This window comes from Squalius cephalus, assembly GCF_949319135.1.
Source record: "Squalius cephalus genome assembly, chromosome: 2".
In the NCBI taxonomy this organism is placed as follows: Eukaryota; Metazoa; Chordata; class Actinopteri; order Cypriniformes; family Leuciscidae; genus Squalius; species Squalius cephalus.
The window spans coordinates 29,781,170-29,805,252 of NC_137123.1; the positions used below are offsets into that span (position 1 = coordinate 29,781,170).

A 24,083-nucleotide genomic window follows, 5' to 3' on the forward strand; every position below is an offset into this window, starting at 1 on the left:
TGAGTTGCACACTGGCAAGATATGATTTCTGTAGATAAAAAAAAAAAAACATTTGTGTAGATAGAAAATTACGAAATAATAGAAAAAATAATAATAGATTTAACATTTTTATAGAGTAAATTATTAAAGCTACAGTCCTTAACTTTTGGCGCTTTAGCGGTTAATAAGCAGAACCGCATGCGTCTTGCGGAAGAACATTGTAGCCGGAGCTACTTCTCTATGTTTATGTCAATGACTAGTCACGCAGGTATTGGGCTACTCCGCAGCAGTACGACCCGAACGAGTCTAAAATAGTCCGTATATTAACACTTATCACAGGTGGACCGTACGATTCAGGATAAGACAAAAGCACGGTTTGGGAAATGGATTCATGATGTACTTTTCATGAATTTTGTCCCTGAGTTCAATATGCGCAACCCCCTTTTTCCTGAGCATGCTATTGGCCAAGGCTTTCCATCCCTGGGACGAGCTTCTCATCTATTACAATCCTCCTCTATAATAAACAGTAGATGGCATCATACAGCCTGTTTTTTTTCACAGATGATTGCTTTTAAAGTATATTATTTGGGTTTAAACCATTTTGCCCAAAATTTTGAAAAAACATATCAGGTACAGTATCTTTAAATGTGTGATTGAATGCAAGTGACTGTGAATATTATTTTTATTCAAAACTGGTTTTGATTTGATGTTTTTCTGAAGTTAGGTTTATATGGAATTTGACATGTCTGGGATGTGTATTGGCTTTCAGGAACCACTCTGTCCTCTATGGTAATGTCAGCGGACCACCCTGGACTCACATTCACTCTCTCCCTGGTCAGAACTGAGCCCACTTACAACCAGCCCATGCAACAATGGAGCTTTGTTTCTGACTTTGCTGTAAGTTTAGTCCCATTTTTATTTCTTTTATTTTTTACCTTTTATTTCATTTACATATTGTCAGTCATACAATTCATGGATGTTGGTTATACATTTGATGAATATTAAAGAGGTAAACTGACTCTATGTGCATATAGGTGAGAGACTATTCCGGCACCTATACTGTGAAGATGATTCCATGTAGCGCTTCACCTAATGGAGAGTTCAGCATACCCCCTGTGTGCCACCCGAGGGAGCCCCTCACCTTCGACATGGACATCCGCTTCCAGCAGGTTGGTTTCAGCTTCTTCATTTACCTTTAAATTATGAGAGTAATGTAGTTGACATGTTTCTTATTAATTCAACTACAGACCTACTATAAGGTAACAGCATGTTCGTCTAATCCTGTCAATCACAACGAATATACATACATGATGCATAAACACCTGCTGGTTTTGTGCTGTTTCTCAGGTGAGTGACCCTGTAGCAGCAGAGTTTAGTCTGAACACACAGATGTTCCTGCTGTCGAAGAAGGAGCTGTGGCTGTCTGATGGCTCCATGGGCTTTGGAGAGGACACAGACACTGCCTTCATGGAAGGTAATAGACATCCAAGAACATTAATAATATAATTATTTCAATTTAGTTTCAATTCATTATTCATTCAGTCCCTGTATTGAGTGTAAAACTATTTGAATCAAATTGGTTCTCCTCTAGGTTCTAAGATCTTTGGGCGTGTGATGGTGGACCCAGTGCAGAACCTGGGTGATTCTTTCTCCTGCAGCATAGAGAAAGTGTTCCTTTGTACTGGTACGGATGGCTATGTGCCAAAGTACAACCCTACAAATAAAGAGTATGGATGCCTGGCTGATGCTCCATCCCTGCTTTACAGACTCAAGATCCTGGTATCTGATTTTTTTTACCTTTCACACAAACATTCATTGTGAATGTGAATCCTTCCTCTATGTGTATCTTCCTCTTTTAATAGCCAATGAAAATGCTTATACCATTTTATAAATTTAATGTCTTCAAAAATTGTATGTGGTTTCAAAAAAGTTTTCTTCTTAAAATCCTCCTGGTTTTACCCTTTTTTAACATAATACTTTGGGTCGTTGGACATTTACAATCTGAACTAAACTTGCCTTGTCAAGGCCATATTAATTATATTATATTATATTATATTATTTTATATTATATTATATTATATTATATTATATTATATTATAAACTTATTGAGCTTGGCATGGTCGTGAAGGACTGCAGTTTCTCTATGATATAATTTCCTCTTTTGGGGGGTGTTTTACTGCACATTTTTGTATGTAGGTTGCACCATAGGATTTTGATATGTCAGACAAAAGTTTTTCAAATATTAATAAGCCTTGAAGCAGTTTTTTTTTTTTTTTTTTTTTTTCAAAGGAATAATAATAAAAGATAATTTAATAATAAAATGATTTTTTTATATTATTATTATATGATCGATGTATCACCTTGAAAATTTGACATTATTATTTAAAAAAAAATGTTTTGTTTTCAGAAATTAAAAACATGCTCGTCATAGATTGGGTGTTTTCAAGTAATTGTATGTAACTGCATGTTAAATACATTTTGTTTATCACCAATTAACATGTTGGTCTTTGAACTTAAGGACAAAGCTCAGCCAGAAACTCAGGCCACCACTTTTGGAAATGTCCAGTTTGATGCCAGCTTGGCTTTGGATAACCCTGAAGCCCTGCCTTTGGTCAGACAAACTGGATCAGATGGTTTCACCCTGTCATCATCTCCCCTCTTCCAGGTCAGAGACTCACTTTGTTTTATAACAATAGTGAGAAACCCAAAGGTGTCCAATTTTCATCTAGAATATTAAGAAAGAATGTTTAATTTCTCAGGTCGCTGCTGGCCGGGAATGGTTCATCCACACCATCTACACCCTCCGTTCTAGAGAGAACGCCAACCGAGGCATTGGTAAAAGAAGCCTTGAGTACCACCACGCTATATCCTCCGCCGTAGCTGACCCTGGCACCCAATCCCGTACTCGTCGTGCAGTTCCCGACCCAGAAGCTTTTGACATTGGTGCTGAGAATAACCGAGGCACCAACATTCAGCATATCACCATCGACCGCTCAAACCGCCTCCGGGTGAGCCAGCCATGGGGTCGTGAGACTGACCTAGAGCACCCCCTGGTGGAGGGGAGCCTGGGTAAAGGGCCTGGTTCAGATTTTTCTCTTCCCGCTGGCATGTCCACATTGCTCGGGGTGGCTGGGCTCATCCTGCTGGTATGCCTGGTTGTAGTTCTGGTGGTTCTCTTGATGCGACGCAAGCGGAAAGAGAAAAAGTACCCATCTTATTCCACTTCGTCCTGCACAGCATACAACAAGCAGCCCACAAGACACAATGTGGACAGCTCTGAGGTTTAAACCATCCCTGTTCCTGGCATGTCATTTAAGACATGCCAAAACTTACTCTCACCATGGTGCTTTCTTGTCAAGAAGCAGCTGAAGTTATGGAGACGGAAATATTTTGAGATCTAAAGCCAAATGACACCATCCAATATATGGCTTTTTTTTTGTGGAAGGTTTCACAGTTTCATTGAAGACATCTTAACTCCAAGACGACTCATACAACCTGGTCAAACAAAAGGAGGTTGCTTGTTGCCTTTCTCTTAAGATTAAGTTTGAGCTTCGTAGTACTTATTTTATTTTAGCGTGCTCCAATCAGTAGATCTGTGAACCAGAATTGGCCACAGAAAACCTGTCAGACAAACAGAGTGAATCTGTGCTTCAGCTTTTGTCAAGCTCAAATTATCTGCAAATTTAACAAGTACTGCTCCATTATATTAAATCAACCCATTTGATTTTTTTTCCAAATTAAAAAAAAAAAAAAAAACTCCTCAACTAAATACTCCTTGTATAAATAAATAGAAAAATATAGAAAAATGTAATGGTAAATTTACCCCCAGCATGAATGGCATATGTTGAGGATCAATAGCCAAAAACTGCAATCTCAGCAGTTACCCAGGCAATTTAAATGTTCAGGATCATAGTGTCTTTTATTTTCATTTTTTTTAATCAGTCCATTTTAATTTCATTCGATATGTAACAGTTCTTCTTCTGAATGTGTGTGTGAGAGATTTAAGCAAATTGAAAGATGCAAGAACTGGCGTCTTTGAACATTTATGTAATAAATGTATCTATTTTTATATGTTCCATGACATGAACTGCTGTGTACAAGAGCACAGGCCAGCGTTCCCACATGATCGATGTGTTGCTATGCAAAGGGAGCGTGAAGTTCAAGTTCATAACTATTCAGAATGTACTTATTTTTATACATTTTCAGGATATTAAAATGTGGTTCAGAATCACACATTACTTCAATGTGTACATAGTTGCCTATTCTTTATCTGAAAAAGAAGAGACTGGTGTTACATGTTACAAAAGGCAGAACATGATAAAATACACCCTGATAAAACTTGAAAACTTGTGAACCACACGTACATAATGGGTTTTTTTTCCATGTTAAAAAAATCATTACAGATTTACAAAATAGAAGCAAAGAATTCTGAATATTCAAATTATAATTTTAAACTGATACTAGCATTTTAGTTTTTCCATTTTATTTTGTGGCTTCCCAGTTGGTGATAATTCTTTCAATTGATTGTTTAATGTTAGTTATTTTTCAATGTATTAAAATTTAATTGTCAGACACAAAGCAGCCAACATTTTGTCATTTAAATCTCACCTTATAATGGAAATCACTAACACCAAATAACACCAGGAAACCCAACAGATTTAAATGATGTCAGCTAATACACAATTAGCATTGTGTTTTTAAAAACCAGAATATGTTTTTGAGAATTGTTTAATTTCTTTTTGTTTCTTTATTGCTGATGAAAGGAATTCTGTTAAGATACTTGTTTCATTATAAAGTGCCTGTTAAGTGTTTAAAATATAAATGCCTACTTCTATAACCTGTGACGAGTTGAATTTCTGTCATTTAACATGTAACATGTTCCTGTGTCTAATTCCAAGTGAAAACCAAGTGCATCGTGGTTGCAGTTGAGGCTCACTTACAGGGACCGATATCCATCAGGACACCATTCATTTAGGGTGTAATATTAACCCATAATGTTCAATGCCATTGAAATTACAGTTCTGAAAACAGATCATCACAGATTCCATTAGTTGCAATGTCAGCAGTAATCTCCTGAAGTATCATTTTTATTGAGTTTATTTTAAAATGTACATTTCTTTCAGATTCATTAAAAAAAAAGATATAAAGCATCAGGGTCTGGGGGCTCAAAGAAAGAAAAAGAAAAAGATTTGAGTAGAAGGGAAACAATATAGGCACAGCTTTGAATCAAAAGACATGCTTGGAAAGCCTGTTGATATATACAGCAGAAGCCACCAACGGTGTTGCAACACTTCAAGTGTCTTCTTGGCTTAAGAATGGTAGTTAGTAAAGCTATTTTATTTTACACACACAGTAAAGTTCTATGCTGATGTATTCTGTATAGATGTATTCTGACTTGAGCTAAAAATCACTGAACTGATCATATTTACAACATTCAAAAAAAGTTGCAATGGTAAGGCAGTTAGTTTCCAAGAGTTGTGGAACTCCATCTGAAATAAATTATCGAAGTGGCAATAAAATGCATTGATAGAGCAGTCACACAGAGAATGCAGAAACAAAATAAAATTCCTGAAACTACTTGACCGGCTTTTCCTCCCCTCTATGAAGGCATCTCATACAGCACAAAGCCTTTGTAATAATATCTTGCGTCGTAAGCAATTTCAAAAAGGTTTCTATGAGAACATACGAACTGCAACACTAAAGACGTCATCTATGGCTGCAAAATAAAATAAAATAAATGAACTCTGTTAAACCTTTCAGTGAGTACCTGACCTCGGCGCTTTCTGTAAATTGATACCTTGCTTGAAAACAAAGGAGAGAAGATAAAACCAAAAACATTAAACACACAACAACTTAGAGAATTCTCTTCTCTGTTAAAAACTATCACAGTTCCTGATTCCACCAATAACATTTCATAGTTTCTGATACCATCTCAGACCGTGTAGACTTCTATCCTGCAGAATCCACACCTTAGCCTTAACATACTAGATATTAGATACAAATAAAGGACACTTTTATTCATGTACATAACACTATACAGTCTGCCTGCTGTCTTACATGCAAACGAAAATAATTTTCAAACAAACTAACTCTTTCACCTAAGTAGATTCACGGTTCAAGCAACTCAAAACCTTTTGATTGCACTACCGAATTACACTTGAGGCCCAAAAGAATAAAACAATTGGAAAACAAGTGAAACCTCGATGTCTAAAGGTTTCAGATTATCATGGAACTATATACACCCCCAAAAAAAAAAAAAAAAAAAAAACCTTTTGGCCTCCTAAAACACATCCTAAAAACCCACCTTGGCAGATTTGTGAACATGGAACATTGTGAAAACAGAACATAAACAACTGACAAATTCAACAGACCTGATGCACCCCGAGCCCGTGGAATAATGTGCTTTAACACCTCGATGGGGGAAAACCGATATCCATGAATCAGAAACTGTCTGAGTGGATGGGTGAGGGAGGGGCAGTGTGTATCTTTATAGTACGAATAATGCTGCTCTGTTAGCGCAATATTTACTGGGCTTTCAGCCAATAAGGCATTGTGAGTCCTTCAGCCCCTGTTCTGTCCATCTTACTTCGAGTCTGTCAGCTTATACATGAGGATCCCTCGGATCAGCTCTCCCCTGCGTGGGTGCTGTCGTCTAGCAGGAAGCAGTGTAAACTAGCTGATCTGGGAGCTGTGACCTAGTCGCTGTCACACACCTGTTTCTAAAATCAAACATCCTCCATTCCTCGGCCTCCCACGAGTCCTGACCAAGCAGAAAAGAGGAAAGAGGTGGGTGTCATTTGGGCCCTTTGCTGGGGGTGTCTGTCTCCGTCGACTGCCGTCCGTCACTCCAGGCCTCTCGTGTGCTCTTCAGTGCTTGCGTTCTCTGCTGATCCACCACCACATAGTCCACCCGCTCATCTGATGCTGAAATACCAGTCCCGTTACTCTTCTTCTGGAAGGTGAAGATATGACAGACAGTCAAAACCGGTCTTGCCAAAAATACCAGTGCTTAGATTACTGATACTAAAATAAAAAAAATATACTACGATTCTTTTCTCCAATATCAGTAATGTATAAAACTGACTTTTTCATTAAAAATAAAATAATATATACCTTATTAATGAATAATTCATTGGAAATGTAAAGAATTTTGCACAATATATCGATACAATATCAGTAATCGGATGATATTGGATATTTAACTTAGCCTCTCCAAGTCAAAATTTTCTAGTGACTGATCACATCTAAATTTTTTAATTGGCCCAAGTGCAATTCTTGTTGCAATAGTCTGTTAACATTGGCTCAATGAGAAATAATACGTCAGACTAATTGAAAAATTTAGATGTGACCAGTCACTAGAAAATTTTGACTTGGGGATGTAATTTTTTTTTTTACAGTGTAAATAATACTTGACATTGCATGACATTGTTGTAGTTTAATTAGTAAATATTAATATTTAACTTTTTAAATAAAGGAGTAGGGATAATTACATTATTTAAAAAGCTAGAAATTAGGGGAAATTATGTAACAGCTGCCACTCATTACAGTCTCTTGTCTGCAGAGAACAATGGGAAAAACAATAATCCTCAACTGGTGTATAATAGACTTTGTTAATAAAAAAGGCCAGAGAATGACCATATTCCATCAAGCTGACAAAAGAGCAGATTTTATTCCTGCTATATAATGATAAAAAAAAAAAAAGCTATAGTAGGTGTATAATCATAGAGCCTGGGGATAATAACACTGGTGTCAACATATATTATTGTTAAGCTTGTCAGCTATAGACAGTAAAAGCATGAGGTAGTCTGACTCCTGGTGATTAAAACCTCACACAAACACATCCATCCATAATAACTTATTTTAAAGTTTGTCTAGTTGTGAGAAATGATTTGTCATGTCTTACCTTCCGAGGAGGAGTTGATTTCCCAGGGTCCAAGTCGAGGTCCAGGTACTCCACCTGCTTGTCTCCTTTGGGCTTCACCATGGGACTCCCACCTCCATCAGCATTCATTGGTGCTCCTAACTTCATGTTCTGAGATATCAAAAATAAATATAGAATTATTACAAAAAAGGTTGAATATGAAACGTTTACCCGAGTCAATGGTCAAAAAGGTCATCAGAATTAGTTATTAAAAGATTTATACTATTGGTAAATTAATCTACGACAATGCTACTAGGTGATGTAAGTAAACAGTCAGATTTTTTTATATTTCTAATCTACCTATCTACATGTGGTCATTCACCCAACACTCATTCTGATGATTAAATCGGTACTGAGTTGCTTACCTTCATATCAAAATATGCAGAGAAAAATAGGTCTTTCTAAACTGTTTCAAATTGATCTGAGAGCTTCATAATTCATTAATGATCCATCTAAATAATGCCCCATTAGTTCTACAGGATTCTGCTGAAAAAACACCACTGCAGATGACAATCCGACCTCTAAAAGTGTCGTTTCCAAAATGATTTCATTACATTTCCATGGTATGAGTCATAAATGTAATAGGTGTGTATTGCATGATGTGGTTTTTCCATGCATGTTCTTCAAAATATATGAAACATTATTTCACTCTGCATTATTTACTAACTCAGTACAAATCAAATCATCAAGTGACTGTCAGGGGAACAACACTGCATTGCTAATATAATGCATACTGTATATAATTGATAAAAAACAATAACAAAATATTGATTAGAAAGATTATCATCTTTGAGCTAAAAAAAAAAAAAAAATGGACTGGACATGACTGTATTTAAAATTCATCTACTCTCAAATTAGGTTTCACTCATGTTGAAATGAACGATTGTAAACCCAATATAAAAAAAAAAAAAAGAAAACTTGTCAGGTCATACACTAAGTTCAGTCTTCTTTTGCAACCCTGCTCACCTCATCCAGCTTGTCTAGACCTGACACTTCTCTCTTTATAGGAGTGATGGGAACTGTACAGTAGAAGGACTCCTCTCTACGGAACGGAGGAACAAGGAGGAGAGGAGGAGAGGAGGAGCAGAAAAAAAAAATCAAAGAGTAAACAGGAAACAAACAGCAAAGGCAAGCAGAGGAACTAGAAATGAAAAATGCAAAACACAGATGAGCCAGACAAAAGGATGCACAAAAGAATGCAAGGAACAGAATGTAGAAAATGAGAGACAGAAAAAGAGGCAGAGAAAATATTTTCCCAAGTATTTGGCAGCTGAATCCAGTGCATCAAAAGCCACACTGTGCAGTGTTATCAACATCACAGCTGTAAGCCGTTTGCTTGTTATTTTACAGCTAACATGTTAGCATGTTAGCAAACAAAACAAGCCATGCACAAAAAGCTCCATATCAAGAAAATGGTCCATTAATAGAAATAAGAATCACATTAATAAACACGAAAGTGGAACAGCAAAGATGCCCCTTCAGGTGAAACCAAGGAAACAAAAAAGAAATGGAAGAAAGACAACAAAAATAGCAGAAAACCTGGAGGGAAAAGAAAAGAAAAGTAAAGGTAGAAAAAGCAGCGAGGGGTCCTTCTATCCAGTTCACAGATCACAAAATATCACCCACCAATTAAAGGGGTCATGAACTTGTTTATTTTTATGTTATGCTCTTTGAGGTCCACTTATGTTAGCAAGACTTTTTACATAAACAACATAATTTAGAATTAATAGGCTATTTTCTATCCCGTTTTTTGACCCTCTCTTTTAAACACTCTGTTTTGATAGGCGTGCCACATTCAAGACACAAATGCCAACTGCTATGATTGGGTAACAATTTTGCATATTCAAATAATTTTCAACTTCCCCACCATTACACGTGGAATTGTTTTGAAAACCTCTGATGTTGAAAAATGGCAACCGATGAAATTTAGCCAAACAAATTTGAGCCTGAATCAGAAGACAACGAGCCTACACCTCAAATATCAAGGATACTCCAGTCTGCAACAGCATGGAAATGAATCATCTTTATTTATATTTATTCCATAGCGTTTAAACAAAGATGCTCCAGAAATATATTTGCCAACTGTGAAACATTTATGTGTATTACATATAGTCTTGGTTTTGACAAAGTTGAAATACTTGAAGTTATCACAGCTATAATTGACAGGATATCTTATGGTGTTTTGTGTAAACGAATTATGAATACACAAAATCGTTCATATAGTCATTGTTCATCATTTTCAGTGGCGTGAAAGTAAAGTGAGTACATATCAAACGATCTGTAATAGGCAAGCAATAGTGACACACGGTAAAAACCAGTGTTGGGTAAGTTATTTGAAAAAAATTATTAAATAGCTACTAATTACATCTTCAACAGGTTAACAAATTACTGTATTAATTACTCTCTAAAAAGTATTGCATTACTTATTACTAATTACTTTCTAAATCCCATAACAATCTTGACCAGTTGAGCAATACAATGATTGAAACGAAACTGCTCATTTAATTATTTCAAATAAATAATATAATATTTTAATAAATTATTCTTGAACTGACCAAAGTATTTAATTAAAAACATACATTTTATCATTAGATGTTTCATTTTAATGTTAAATCCAATAATGTTTAATATAGATGTGTTAAATAGTCTATATAGTATTTAGAAGTAACTATATAGTACATCAGAAGTAACTAATTAAATTACAGAAAAATTAAGAGTAATCCCGTACTTTACTTTTTCAAGGGAAAAGTAATTACAGTAATTAATTACAATGTGATGAGATACACACAACACTGGTTAAATCATTGTTACTTGTGTGTTCACCATTAGTACTGCCATATCTAATACAGTTGGCACTGCATCATCTTTCTGAAAAGCTTAAGTTGAACTGTCTAAAAACGAAGTGAACAAATAAACAAGTCTCTTACTGACGCGGTCTGGAAGTTCATCAATGCTTTCCTAATGTTTGGATCACAAGGAAGGCAATGGAAAGACTGTGTTTTCCCACAACATCTTGTAGTTCTAGGAATCTAGGAGGCATCTCTATTGTTTTGTTGCTCGAGTAATCCTGTGTTTGCATCGCTGTCTTATTTAAGGCCCTTGCACACTGAGTCCGAAATTCGCATTCGAAATTTTCGCACGTTAAAAAATAAATATGACCTCACGTTACGTCAATCACGCTTGCACACTGCCTCTTTCGCATAATTCATAGCCACCGAATCACGAATATGAAAAAACGCATGCGAAAATTTCGGACTCAGTGTGCAAGGACCTTTACTCACCCTCTACTAAATGCACAAATCGGTGGGCGGGGCTAAAGAGGCAATGATGTAGAAGTAGGCGTTGATCGCACTATGATGTCATACTGAGAAAAAATCTGAAGCGGGTCGGTTTGGCAGGCTTTTTTTTTTTTTTTTCTCTTCCTTCAATAAAAGCTGTTTTTGGACTAACAAAGTCATGAGTTCTGAAACTTACACGATATTTTTATAGTACAATGACCTCTTATTTGTCAAAAGATCAGGGAACATTTGATTCTTCAATTCATGACCCCTTTAAGATTTCTGGGAACTTTAATTCTCAATCTAGCCTTTGTCCCTAATAATGAAAAGCAACAACACTGAATAGATTGTATATATATATATATATATATATATATATTATATATATATATATATATATATATATATATATATATATATATATATATATTTATATAGATTGTAAAAATGTAATGTAAAAAAAAATAGAATCAATGACAATGTTTATTTCAAAATCAAATCTGATGAAAATTTTTTTGAAGAAAACTAAGAATTCTAAGAATCATTTAATGTTGCTATCATATTTTCAAATCAATTTTACTTACCCGTTTAAAAGTTTGGGGTCAGTAAAACTTAAAAAAAATATATATATATTTTACATTAAAAGATCAAAAGAGACAGTCAAGCTCTTTACATTTTTACCCAAAAATCTACTGAACTTTTGACCAGTTGAAAAATACGGGATGCACCGATACCACTTTTTCCAGAACGAGTCCGATACGATACTTTTATTTTTAGTACTTGCTGATACCGATACCTGTGTTTTCATTGCATTTGGCTTAGCCAATAGACATTTCTTTCAGTTATTTTCATAGTTATGCCTGTTAAAATGTATTGTAGGAACCACTGTTACTTTCACTGTTCATATTGTTGCTCTATCATATTTTATCTTTAAATGTATGGCACAATATTTTGAGCTGCTCCAATTTCATTTTCTCTGTCTTTTGTTAGATTAACATTGAGGACAAAGACAGCAGTAGATTTATTAGGCTGCTGTCACTTTAAGAGCTGCTCATATCCAAAATACTGTTACACACGCGTTTTCTTTTTAACTGTTTAAGTTTACTTTAGACACGACCGACTATATTTTACATGCCTATACGGGCATTTTGACAATTTTGTGTGAATTTGTCCGTTAAAGCACAAGACGACATGAAAGAGAACTCTATTTAATAGGATATTCGCTTGCTGTCTGAGAGGCAGCATTCTGGGTCCGTGCTTCGGATGTTTTGCGCACAGAAAACCTCTTGAAAACGTCATGTGATTACTATACCGCCTTAATGTAAATGTAGGGAGCCACTCATTATACACAAATCACGTAACAGTTCATGTCTTTACTTACATACGATTTAGTTTTAATAAAATAATGCATGTGTGCTGAGTGAATGATCAACACTCAAGAGCATTCAGCAAAAGTGCTAGCCCTCTCCCTGTCTTTACCGTTAGATAACGTTAGTAATATGCTCCTCATTTTACTTTGCTATTGCCATATCTGACCGAACCACAAACTTTCCAGCAATGTCAGTGAAAAAGGGATGTGCGCTCGACAAGCTTGCGCGTCTATGTCGCTGAGCACTCAATCAACTCCACCTTTCGTTTATCAGCTCGCGGACAGCAGCTATATAGGGTTGAAATATTGAATTTGTTTATCATTTTATTAATTTGATACATTTACTTCATAGACGTCATCCTTTGATATATCCATTCTGCTCTCTGTTTGCTCTGTTGTAAGTGTTTCTTTGTCGCAAGCACTGTACTGTACACACTGTGTGGTATTGATTGTTGGTATCGGAGCATTTTAATGAGTACAAGTTAGGGCTGCACGATTAATCACAATTAACATGGAAATCGCGCTTAACTGATGCGATTATGAAATCGCAAAGGCTGCGATTATTTTTAAAGCATTGCTTGTCAGTGACGTACGGCTCTGTGATCCGTAGTAAATGCTGCTCCATCTGAAAGCACTGCAAGTTTGAGTCGCTTATAACGTGCATTTGAAAAAGCAACACGCGTCAAACATCTTTCCAAACATGAGAAGCATTTATGAACCTCTTGTCCAACAAAAGAAAACATTTAATAAATCAATCAAAGCATTTTAATAGTCTGTTTATACAGGTACAGTGATACTATGATGCCCGTAGGGATTTTCTGGAATGACACGTGTTGTCTTACTTCTGTGGAGGGACATATTTGGCGTGTCTGCGTGAGAGCGCCCTCTGGCTTTCAGATGGAGCAGCATTTACTACAGATCAGCCGCGCTGCACTGACAAGCTGCGCAGAAAATAATCGCAGCCTTTGCCAAATCGCGTGCGGTTTCATTCCGATTAATCGTGCAGCCCTAGAACAAGTACGAGTACACGAGCGCAGTATCGGGCACGATACCGATACTAGTATCATGCATCATGAAACGGCTCTTTTAATTCTTTCCAATTTTGCTGTTTTTACTGTATCTTTGATCAAATAAATGCAGCCTTGGTGAGCATCTTTGTGAAAAGAGACTTCTTTCAAAAACATACCGACCCCAAACTTTACTTCTAAAGTTTTCGTTTATATATACATATATACACACTGAATATATTCCAATTCTGACAGCAATAAATGTATATTTTTGTGGAAAAGTTGCTGTGGTGTTTTTTTTTTTTTTTTTACATACTGGTTCATCTGAAGACATATTAGCGTGTTGCATGGTAACATAATTCTCATCACAGTCGTCGGAGTCGCTGCTGGAGGCAGTGCTATGCCCCGAGGACGGTCTGGGGGCCGTGGTACACCTAGAGGGGCTGAGCAGCAAGACAACATTTACACTGCCGCTCGCTCACTCTCTCTCACACACACACACACACACACAGACAAAGAACAGCAACACAAACTCTGGCTGTCTGGATTAATGCATGTTCTGAGCTGGACCTCTTTGGCTGATATTGTGGAACCCAAAACACACTGGCAATCACAAAAATCCACACACGCACTTTCAACAGCCTTCCAGATACATGAGCCACGTGGCACTTACATCAATGTATTAACTCAATAAATAATTCAAGAACACAATTCATGGCATCATTGGACTGTCATCATTACCACTTTAACTATTATGTGGTGCTAGGTAGCGATGACAGTCAAATAACTTACAATGGTGGCGTTTTACTATCATCACTACTATTTTACTATAATGGCATGTTAGGACAAGACTACAGGAATGCATGAATGATTAGTTATTTAGCCTGTGGTGTCTGTTGCGTGGAGGCCATGCAGAACCATGCTTAATTGCTGATCTGTTTCAGAGGAAACATGCCCAACACTTACTCCCTCGTGAAGGATCTGGTCACGGGGGAACGGACCGGTGCCGTATACTCTTCCCACTCAGGTAAAGGCTTGATCTCCAAAGGGGCCGGCTTAACTGCAAGAAAAACACCAGTTTAATTCTGAAAAATGTTCAGATGACATAATACCAACCAAAGGTTCAGCCCAATATTGTAAACATAATAATAGTAACTAAATATAATCTAAAAAAAATAATGAATAAATGACAAAAACTCTTTCCCCGTCATTGATGGAATTTTCCGTTATTTATGAGACAGTGCTTCCCCGCCATTGATGGAATTTTACGGCAATCCATGTTTTCACTGTTATCCGTTAGGGGGCACTATATTGCATCTTCTAAAAGTACAGAATCTCCAGATCAAAACACAGACGAAAAAGAAGCAGAAACAGGCGGTAGAAGCATTGCTTAAACACATTGTATTTGACAGATGTGATTTTCTCAACTTTTTGTTCAAAATGTTGCTTTTTTTAATTAAACGTACCCAGATTCAAGTGTTGCTAAAAAAAAAAAAAATTAAATAATTTTATTTCTTTGTATCTTTTGATAGATTGCATGTTCAAATATTCATACAAAAAAATATTCTGGGGCCCATGAAAGTTTTGTAAAAATGATCAAATTCTGGTGGCGGCAGGCAACTTTAAAAAAAATTAAAAATAAAACGCTGGCGGGGAAAGAGTTAAACAAGCAGAACAAATCTGTGTGTACATTCTTCAAAGAAACAATCAAACATAAATTGTTGCAATGAATTCAATGGGACAAGTTACTTTAACATAAATATTTACAAACAAATTTGCGTGTAATTTATGAGGGTTCAGGTTGTTTGAAAGAATAAAAAAAAATAAAAAAACCCTGAATAATAAATATAAATGTACAAAATAAATAATGCTTAATTGTAATGTATACAAATTATATTAAAATTAAAATTAATGTGAGGAATTCCACATGCAGCTAATGGTCGGTGTTTAGCCAGTAGGAGGTGATATCTGTTATGTAGTACATCATGGGAGTGAGAAGTAAATAAGTACCCTTTCCTCAGTGGGATAAGTTTGTTTCACTCCATTTTTTCCTTAAGAACACAATTAAATAAAATACGGATCATTAGTCATTAGAACTGAAATCACACCTGAGGGAAAAGCAAGGCCACAGCTAAATAAAGGGTAAAACGAGTGATAATCATACACATCCTCTTTTCTGCATTTTCTCTCATATAAGAAGCATCTGATTCAGTTATCATCACAGCTGGCCCGACACTTTGCTGAGCTGAGAAGCGCCCAATCTGGCAACTGAGGAGTAGCTGTAGTTGGCTGAAACGCACACCAGCTGGTGCCAGTGTGTGAGGGAAGAGAGCACAGACTGGTATGCATCTCAAGGCCCTAAGTGAACTTTTTGGGCACATAAAGTGGCTTGAGGAATTTTGTTAAAAAAAAAAATAAAAAAAAAGTGCTTACTCTAAAACACTAGATGGGGATTCATCTATATGTGACAACTGTTGTATTATTGTACCACAGTACAATATTCTACTAATATATGGAATTGTGATGACAAGAAATGCATCACAAAATGTATTATTATATATATTTTATGTTTCAATCTAAAGGTGCACAGAGTATTTTTTCTTTGCACTGTTCTGATGGCATTTTATTTAACATGTGGCACTGCATATTTACTTCAGAGCCTCCTTAACTTGGGGGTTCAAAACTGTCCAAATAGATAACATCACCAGTGTTTCCTTCAATGCATTTGAGACTTTCACCTCCAATGCTTATCGCTGCTATTTAAACTTTTTTAACACATATTAATAACACATAATTAATAATAATAATAAAAAAAAGTATCTTTGGACACCCTGATGGCAGATACACGACCATTCAAAAGTTTGGGGTGGGCAATTTTGTCAAGATGTTATTGATTTTATTCAGCAATCACAAGTGAAAGAAAAGATTTCTAAATGCTGTTCTTTTGAACTTTATATTCATTACATAATCCTCAGTACAAATATTCAGCAGTACAACTGTTTTCAACATTAATAATAATAAGAAATGTTACAGCAGCACCAAATCATCATATTAGAATCATGTGATCATGTGACACTGAAGACTGGAGCAATGATGCTGAAAATCCAACTTTACCATCACAGGAATAAATTACATTTTAAAATATATTTAAATAGAAAACTGTTATTATGAATTATAATAATATTTCATAATGTTACTGTCTTTATTGTATCTTGAACATAACAGACTTATAAAAAAAAAAACGTACAAACCCCAAACTTTTTGAACAGTAGTGTATCTTTGGAAACCCTGATGGCAGATATATCCTGATGCCATTAAATAAAGCAGCATCAGGAAGCTCCCAAGATTCTAACCAGACACCTGAATCGCACTTCAGACTATTAGTCATGATAGGATTCATCCGCCCACTGCCAGCTCTTGTCAAAATGACTCAAAAATGCTTCTGCAAATGTGTTGGATAAGTGTTTATGATGTTTATGAGTCGTGGGGTCAGTGAGCGGTTTGAAAGTGAAAGGTGTTTGTAGAGACTCTGATGATTGAGTGTCAAACATTAATCAGTTAGTTTTACCTGCGATAGCTTCCCTCCCAGACACAACAAGCATCACTCAACCAGAACCTAGAAACCTCAACTCACACATCACAAATTAATTTGGTGAATAACCAGCTGACCAACCATTTAAGAAACAAATCCAAAAGCCTTCAGATGGACCGGAATCTGTGCACACAACAGACCAATGCAACGGATAGACATCCGTAGTAAACATGAAACTGAAGTTCCTTCACACACTGCAGGTAATGAAGCTATGCGTGTTTGTATGATAGACTATGTTCACACAGTTAGTCTTTGGGATTGGAAGCCATTTTTACAATGAATTGTGTTAAATTGTTCTGATCATACAACAACTTACAATAGCACAAGAAGCTTGAATATGGTCTCTCTCTGTATGAAAGTATAACCTGTCAAGTGCTTTTTATTCTATAAAGGTGTGAATAACAGTGGCTAAAGTAAATATTTGGTAAAATATGTGATTATAAGTCCTTAAAATGTGTCACTTTGGGTATAAAATGCATTTCTCACTCTCATAACCAAATTGTGTGTAAACAGAACTGTATTTAGTACTAAAGGAGTCGCCAATATAATAATTTTCATGTTATGGCCAAAAAACAATAAATGGCTGAAATTAAAATTCTAAATTTTGACTGTATGTATGTATGTATGCATGTATATATATATATATATATATATATATATATATATATATATATATATATATATATATTTTTTTTTTTTTTTATATATATATATTTATATTTATTTATATAAATATAATATATTTATTATATTTCATAACTTAAAATACAAAATAACTAAAACAAATCATTTTATTACGTTTAGATATGATTTAGATTCAATAGCAGGTGTCATGTGTACACACACACATATATATATAATATTAACAGCTACCTACAAGAGAGATAATCATATTCTTTTGCTGCGTGACGGTAGCCATATGCTCAGTTTATAAGTAGATTTATTAGATTTCTTCTATTATACATTGTGTTGTTCACAATTAGAGCTTGCTGGAACCTTCAAAAAAAAATACACCGCAGACAATAAAAGTAGCATTCTGTCGAGGTACGTACCCTTACGCCGTCTTGAGAATTCACCTATGGTTTGGGAGTCGGTTCGCTCAAGACCGACTGCTCTGTTTATTTTAGGGCTCTGACCTGAATTGGTGAGAGAAAACTTCTTTGTTACATGTCTTCTTTAGAGAAATCGGTCTTGTGTTGTCTTCTAAACTTCACACCCATGCAATTTAGCACAATCACACGGCCACCTGCATCACCTGGCCTCATCTCTTTTTCCGCACAAATATGAGTTGGGCTGCTGCCATGGCAACAACTCTTCATGCATTTAAGACATGCGATGAACAAGGCTTTCCCACAAAGACGGACTTGGGCGAGACATGCACAGGGTTAAACAGACACACGTGGGTGAGTAAAGCATTCACACCAACCGGCGACACGCCAGCATGTGGCTCAGCCAAACAGAAGGGTTCAGTAATGTCTTAGCAATATTACAAAAATTAAACCAACATTTTTTTTCTGCTGTACGCATGTAGATGCCACAAGAAAACACCACAAGTCAACAGTGATGATGGCCACAATTAAACAGACCAAAAACAAAAGAAGAAGAATTTATTTCCAAGATGTGAATGTTCAGGTAAAAAGTTAGATAAAGGGAGAGATAGAAACCAGACAGAACAGACACTAAAATTTGAATTTAGCCAGAAAGCTAATATAGAGTAGCCACTAAAAAGGATAATGAGCAAAGACAAACACGCTAAGACACAAAGTAGCCAACAACTGCCTATGAAATGCCACCAAAGCCATTTGAATCACACAATGTTCAGCAAAAGCTTGCATATACACAACAAACATAAGCTGTGGCCTGAAGAGCAGCAGAAAGGACTCCTTTTACAACACACTGGACGTTTGAGAAGGATGAGAGAACAGTGAAAATTGTGCTTGGCCCATGTTTAAAGAAAATTTGAAAACTGATTTTAAAGACGACCTATTTATTACCCTACAGTACATACACTACTTGGCCAAATGTGTGTGGACAACCTAACATCATACCAGTATGTGCTTGTTGAGCATTTCAATTTAAAACCATTGGCATTATGTTGTAGTAGCGATGTTTCCATGCATAGTTGGAATTTAATTTACGCACAATTTTGTTAATTAAAATGTATATAATGGAAAGAAATTGGAAATTATGCAACTTTCCATCCATTCAAAAGAATAAAATGGTCATGAGTAAAGAAATGGCATTTGGGGTCTTTTATTAAAGGTGCAGTAAGCAATTTTAGAACAGCGCCGTTGAAAGTGCATTGGACCGAGCACCACAACAAGCTTGTAGCCAATCAGCAGTAGGGGGCGTGTCCACTCATGATGGGGGAGGAGAGAGAGTGAGCAAGAGGGAGATTTGAAGAAAAGAGAGATGGCTGAGAGAGAAAGACATTACAAAAGAGAAAGACTCAAAGGAATATTACTGGAAAATTAAGGGTTATGATCAGGCAAGAGCTTTAGAACCTGCGTTAGACAAGCTTTCCAGCGCTGGAGAGACTTAAGCGGGAAGGCCTGAAAACGGACGGAATTTTGAAAAATCACTCTGCAACTTTAAATGTTTTAAATGTCTTGAAGGTTTAGAGCACGCTTCAGGTTTGCTACTGATCGATGGCAGATGCCTTATGTCTGAGTGACAGATCGTCAGGTAATATTAGCTAATCATCTGTGCTAATTATTTAGTCACATGACTTGAGGCAACGTCACCAGACCTTTTTTATACGCATCAAGCTATTTATTTGGTAAATGTATTTTCATGGTAGTTTATGTCCATATCTAATGTATTCGGGCAAATCCGCCGTTATAATAGGAATCCGCTTTAGAACAAGCGCGCCTGCTCTTAAAGGGAATGTGAGATGACGCTCTGATTGGTTTATTTCACGTTACGCCCAAACCACACCTATGAATAATGAAGCTACTTCAGACCAACCCATTTTAGATTTGCGCCGGGCGCAAGAGTAATTTATCCCGCCGGGAAAATAGCAACAGCGCCAAGACCCGCCCACAAAGTAACTTGCGCTTTGCGCTTTGACACTTGCGTTTCAGATCGTTAAAATAGGGCCCTAAATGTTTTAAATGTATTAAATGTCTTGAAGGTTTAGAGCACGCTTCAGGTTTGCTACTGATCGATGGCAGATGCCTTATGTCTGAGTGACAGATCGTCAGGTAATATTAGCTAATCATCTGCGCTAATTATTTAGTCACATGACTTGAGGCAACGTCACCAGACCTTTTTTATACGCATCAAGCTATTTATTTGGTAAATATATTTTCATGGTAGTTTATGAGCATATCTAATTACATTTCTCGGGTTTTGAGATTTGATATTATGCACCTGCTAGTCAAAGGTGTCTCTGAAATAACCAAACCTGTTAACTATACTTGGTTTAAGCATAGTTATGGCCGTGCGGTGCATCTCTGCATGCAAGTTGCTGCCTCTTGCATTAGTCAGCGCTCAGAAACAGTAACACGAATGAGCGCAGAGAGCTGCTGCCATTAATGTTAGGATCAATAGTGCTGTCCCAGCTGTCTGCTGATGTTTCGGGCCTGCTTGTGCAACTTTCAAGCACGTCCCCTTTTTCTCTCAGACCAGATTGAAATTCCCCTTGCAGGTCTGGCCATCAAAGAGGTCTTTCACTAAGGCACAATGGGGACAGAGGTGACCGCTCCAGGCTAACAGCGCAGACAGGCTCCCTCATACCCAAGGCTCAGAGTCTGTGGACAATAGCTTCTTTCATTTGTGAGGTCACATGCTAACGATTAAAAGGCAAAGGCCACTGAAACAGCAGTGCAGACTAGTTCGCAAAGCAAGTTGAAAGATCTGCAATGTGAGTTATGACCGTATGACGACGAGCAGTAAAAGAGAACTCGATCAACGTTAGTTTCAGAAGCGTTTCATGCGGACGAGATGTTGCATAAGCATGGGCCGGCACCTGTTAGTGAGAAATGTGTTAATGAGAGTTGCTGTGCTGAAGAGATGCGAGCACCATACAAATTCACACACTTATATCACCCACCACAAAAGAAACAAACCTCAGGGCTCACCTTTACGGTCAGGTTTGAGGTTGCGGTCTACAGGTGGCGGTTGGCATTCAGTTATGTGCATTGGTCTGCGTGGCGGGGTCTTGGGGCTGGAGCGGAAGCCCATGTGGGCTGGAGGGGGCACCTGTTTTCCGAGAGAGGAAAACTCCACTGTGCCTGGTGTCATGGGCACGTAGTTGGGCTCCTGAATGGGTTCTGATAGGCTGCCGGAGCGGTGATGTGACGAAGAGTGGACGCTCATGGGCACATAGTTCTCATCCATCTCCTCAGTGGAAACACCTCCTACTGGCACCATGCCTTTATTCTTCTGCATGCATCAAAGAACAGGGAAGAAACTGTTAGGGATAATTGAGACTCTTGAAAGATGGGACATTTTAGAATAGATAAATATACAATTTAGTAAGTAAGAAAACTTACAAAATAGTTGTTGAAGCTTTCATTAAAATCAAACGAACAACTTTTGTCTGGGGGGAAGGGACGGGGTATATCATAGCAGTCTTGAGATCCGTAATCTGTGAAATAAATACAAAATAACTGAACGATGTCAAAAAAAAAAAGTCATAGGCCTCTGTTATGCTCACCAAGGCTGCATTTATTGATCAAAACTAAAGTAAAAACAGTATAGTAATAATGTGAATTATTACCATTTTAAAGAACTGATTTCGGTTTAATACAATTTAAAATGAAGTTTATTTCTCTAATGACAATGCTGAATTTTCAGCATCATTACTCCAGTCTTCAGGGTCACATGATCCTTCAGAATCATTTTAATAGGCTGATGTGGTGCACAAGAAACATTTCTTATTATTATCAATGTTGAAAACTGCTGCTAATTTTTTTGTAGAAACCCTTTTTTCGGGATTATCAAATAATAGTCTTAGTTAGTTCAGAATAGATAGTTCAAAAGAACAACATTTATTTTAAATACAATTTTTTATAACAATGTGAAAGTCTATACTGTCACTTTTGGTGAACTTATGCATCCTTGCTGTATAAAAATATTAATTTATTTAAAAAAATTCTTACTATCCCCCAAACATACATGCATACATACATAGTTATGGTATCTGGTTGTGCATTATTATGGAGGCATCTGTAAAGAAGGGAGTGTATGTAAACAAGATGTTGCAATACCACCAAACAACACTAGAGGTCCTCACTCATGACTACATGACTCCTTTGTTGCAGCACAAACAGCTTGATGGCCTTCTATTAAAACATCCTGAGAGAATGATTTGTGAGGCAATGAGACAATAAGCAATATTTAGGATCCCAAAATAAAGATATCCACAGTACATTCTGGCTAACTGCAAGAAACCAAATATATAAGAATTTTTATAAAAATAAATATTGTAAAGGTTTTGGCCCTAGGCCCTGTCTCTTTTCCAAATTCCAAGCGATCCCATCCCATTAATTACACCACTCGTACATTAATGCTTTATTATGCTTAACACATATCTGTCAAACAGACAGAACAAACCTGTAGTAAAATCAATTACTACAATGCAAAATGCCTTACAGCCCCAAATATTTACAATATAAATAATTATTATACACAAGCGTTCAGAGGTTTGGGGTCGCTATGCTCTTATCCTCACCAAGGTTGCATTTATTTGATCAAAATTCTAAATATTATTACAATTTAAAACAACCGTTTTCTATTTTAATACATTTTTTAAATATATTCCTGTGATGGTAAAGCTGAATTTTCTGCAGCCATTAATCCAGTCTTCAGTGTCACATGATCCTTCAGAAATCATTCTAAAATGCTGATTTTGGTGCTCAAGGAACATTTCTTATTATTATCAATTTTGAAAACAGTTGTGATACTTAATATTTTTGTGGAAACTGTGATTTTCTTTTTTGGATTCTTTAATGGAGAGTTCAAAAGAACAGCATTTATTTAAAACAGAAATGTATTGAAACAAGTATTTATTGTAATAAGTATTTATTTATTTTTAAAAAAAGTACTCCATTTACTCAACCATTATAAAGTTCTGCATGGAGTCAGTACATACTGCCGTTACATCTATGCACGTTATCTAGAAGCCAAAGTGACATTCCCTGCATTCATAATTAGACTTCTTTAGAATTGTAGCTTACGTATATTGTTACTGAACATTTGCTTTAACATTTTCACATCCTCTCACCTTTACGCAGGCGTGAAGAATCCATTGTACCAATAGTGTTGCTTCTTAGTGCTTTGTTCCCTCCTGCACTAGACGGCACACAGTAATTCCCATCCGTCTCAGACGCTGACCGTGGCACCACATACGTGTCCGTGGGCGACCGCTCAGGTGGGACTGATCCAGCGGTCAGTAAAGGCTTGGGCGGGCGAGGGGGCGGTACCACGTCTGAGGCCCCGGAAACAGCCTCCACCCCGGCTGTACGGGGAACCTGGTAGGTGCAGTTGCTTCCAGGTGTGGGTGGAATATCATAGCTGACCGACAAGTTCCGTAACTGGGCTTCTAAGGAGGGTTTACGACCAGGCGTGTTAAAGACATAGAGTTCACCAGGCTCACTGTCAGGAGCGGGAGGGGAGGATGCCGACTTCGGCAGCAGCACAGTGTCCTGAGAGTAACTTCGGGGCAGGTGGTACAGGGCCTGCGAGTCGGCCGACAACGACTGCCCGCGCGAAGGAGGAGAATCATAGAGCCCAGCGGCATGCTGGGTAGGAAAGAAACCATTGATCGAGGCGTGCTTAGAAAAGGAGGAGGTGGGCGTGTAGTGGGAAGGGAGGTTGTCATTACAGTCGGGTTCGGAAGAGGTAGACTTGGAGCAGTCGCCATGGGCCCTGCAAAGATACCAACTGTCAGTTAAATAACACAAACTGAATATATTACAACAAACTTGCTGT

General features: G+C 36.9%; 2 protein-coding genes across 9 annotated transcripts in view; one reads left to right on the forward strand and one right to left on the reverse strand.

The window, feature by feature from the left end:
- frem3 (Fras1 related extracellular matrix 3) overlaps window positions 1-3,569 on the forward strand; it is a 34,505-nt gene extending 30,936 nt beyond the window's left edge. Inside the window, exons 19-24 of the mRNA XM_079854161.1 lie at window positions 749-876; window positions 1,014-1,148; window positions 1,327-1,453; window positions 1,571-1,758; window positions 2,499-2,645; window positions 2,740-3,569. Of these exons, the coding sequence (XP_079710287.1) occupies window positions 749-876; window positions 1,014-1,148; window positions 1,327-1,453; window positions 1,571-1,758; window positions 2,499-2,645; window positions 2,740-3,267 (1,253 nt within the window). The 3' untranslated portion in view covers window positions 3,268-3,569. The remainder of the gene's footprint in view (window positions 1-748; window positions 877-1,013; window positions 1,149-1,326; window positions 1,454-1,570; window positions 1,759-2,498; window positions 2,646-2,739) is intronic.
- Window positions 3,570-3,717: 148 nt separating this feature from the next.
- Window positions 3,718-24,083, reverse strand: part of gab1 (GRB2-associated binding protein 1) — an 87,097-nt gene continuing 66,731 nt past the window's right edge. For 5 of the 8 annotated variants that reach the window (XM_079854185.1, XM_079854189.1, XM_079854191.1 and 2 more), the window contains 8 exons: window positions 23,377-24,020; window positions 21,644-21,738; window positions 21,230-21,533; window positions 18,200-18,283; window positions 14,522-14,615; window positions 13,872-13,998; window positions 7,884-8,012; window positions 3,718-6,932 (listed from right to left, as the gene is read on the reverse strand). In XM_079854185.1, coding sequence (XP_079710311.1) covers window positions 6,774-6,932; window positions 7,884-8,012; window positions 13,872-13,998; window positions 14,522-14,615; window positions 18,200-18,283; window positions 21,230-21,533; window positions 21,644-21,738; window positions 23,377-24,020 — 1,636 coding nt within the window. In that variant the 3' untranslated portion in view covers window positions 3,718-6,773. The remainder of the gene's footprint in view (window positions 6,933-7,883; window positions 8,013-13,871; window positions 13,999-14,521; window positions 14,616-18,199; window positions 18,284-21,229; window positions 21,534-21,643; window positions 21,739-23,376; window positions 24,021-24,083) is intronic. The other 3 variants (XM_079854187.1, XM_079854192.1, XM_079854186.1) reach the window with 2 other exon arrangements.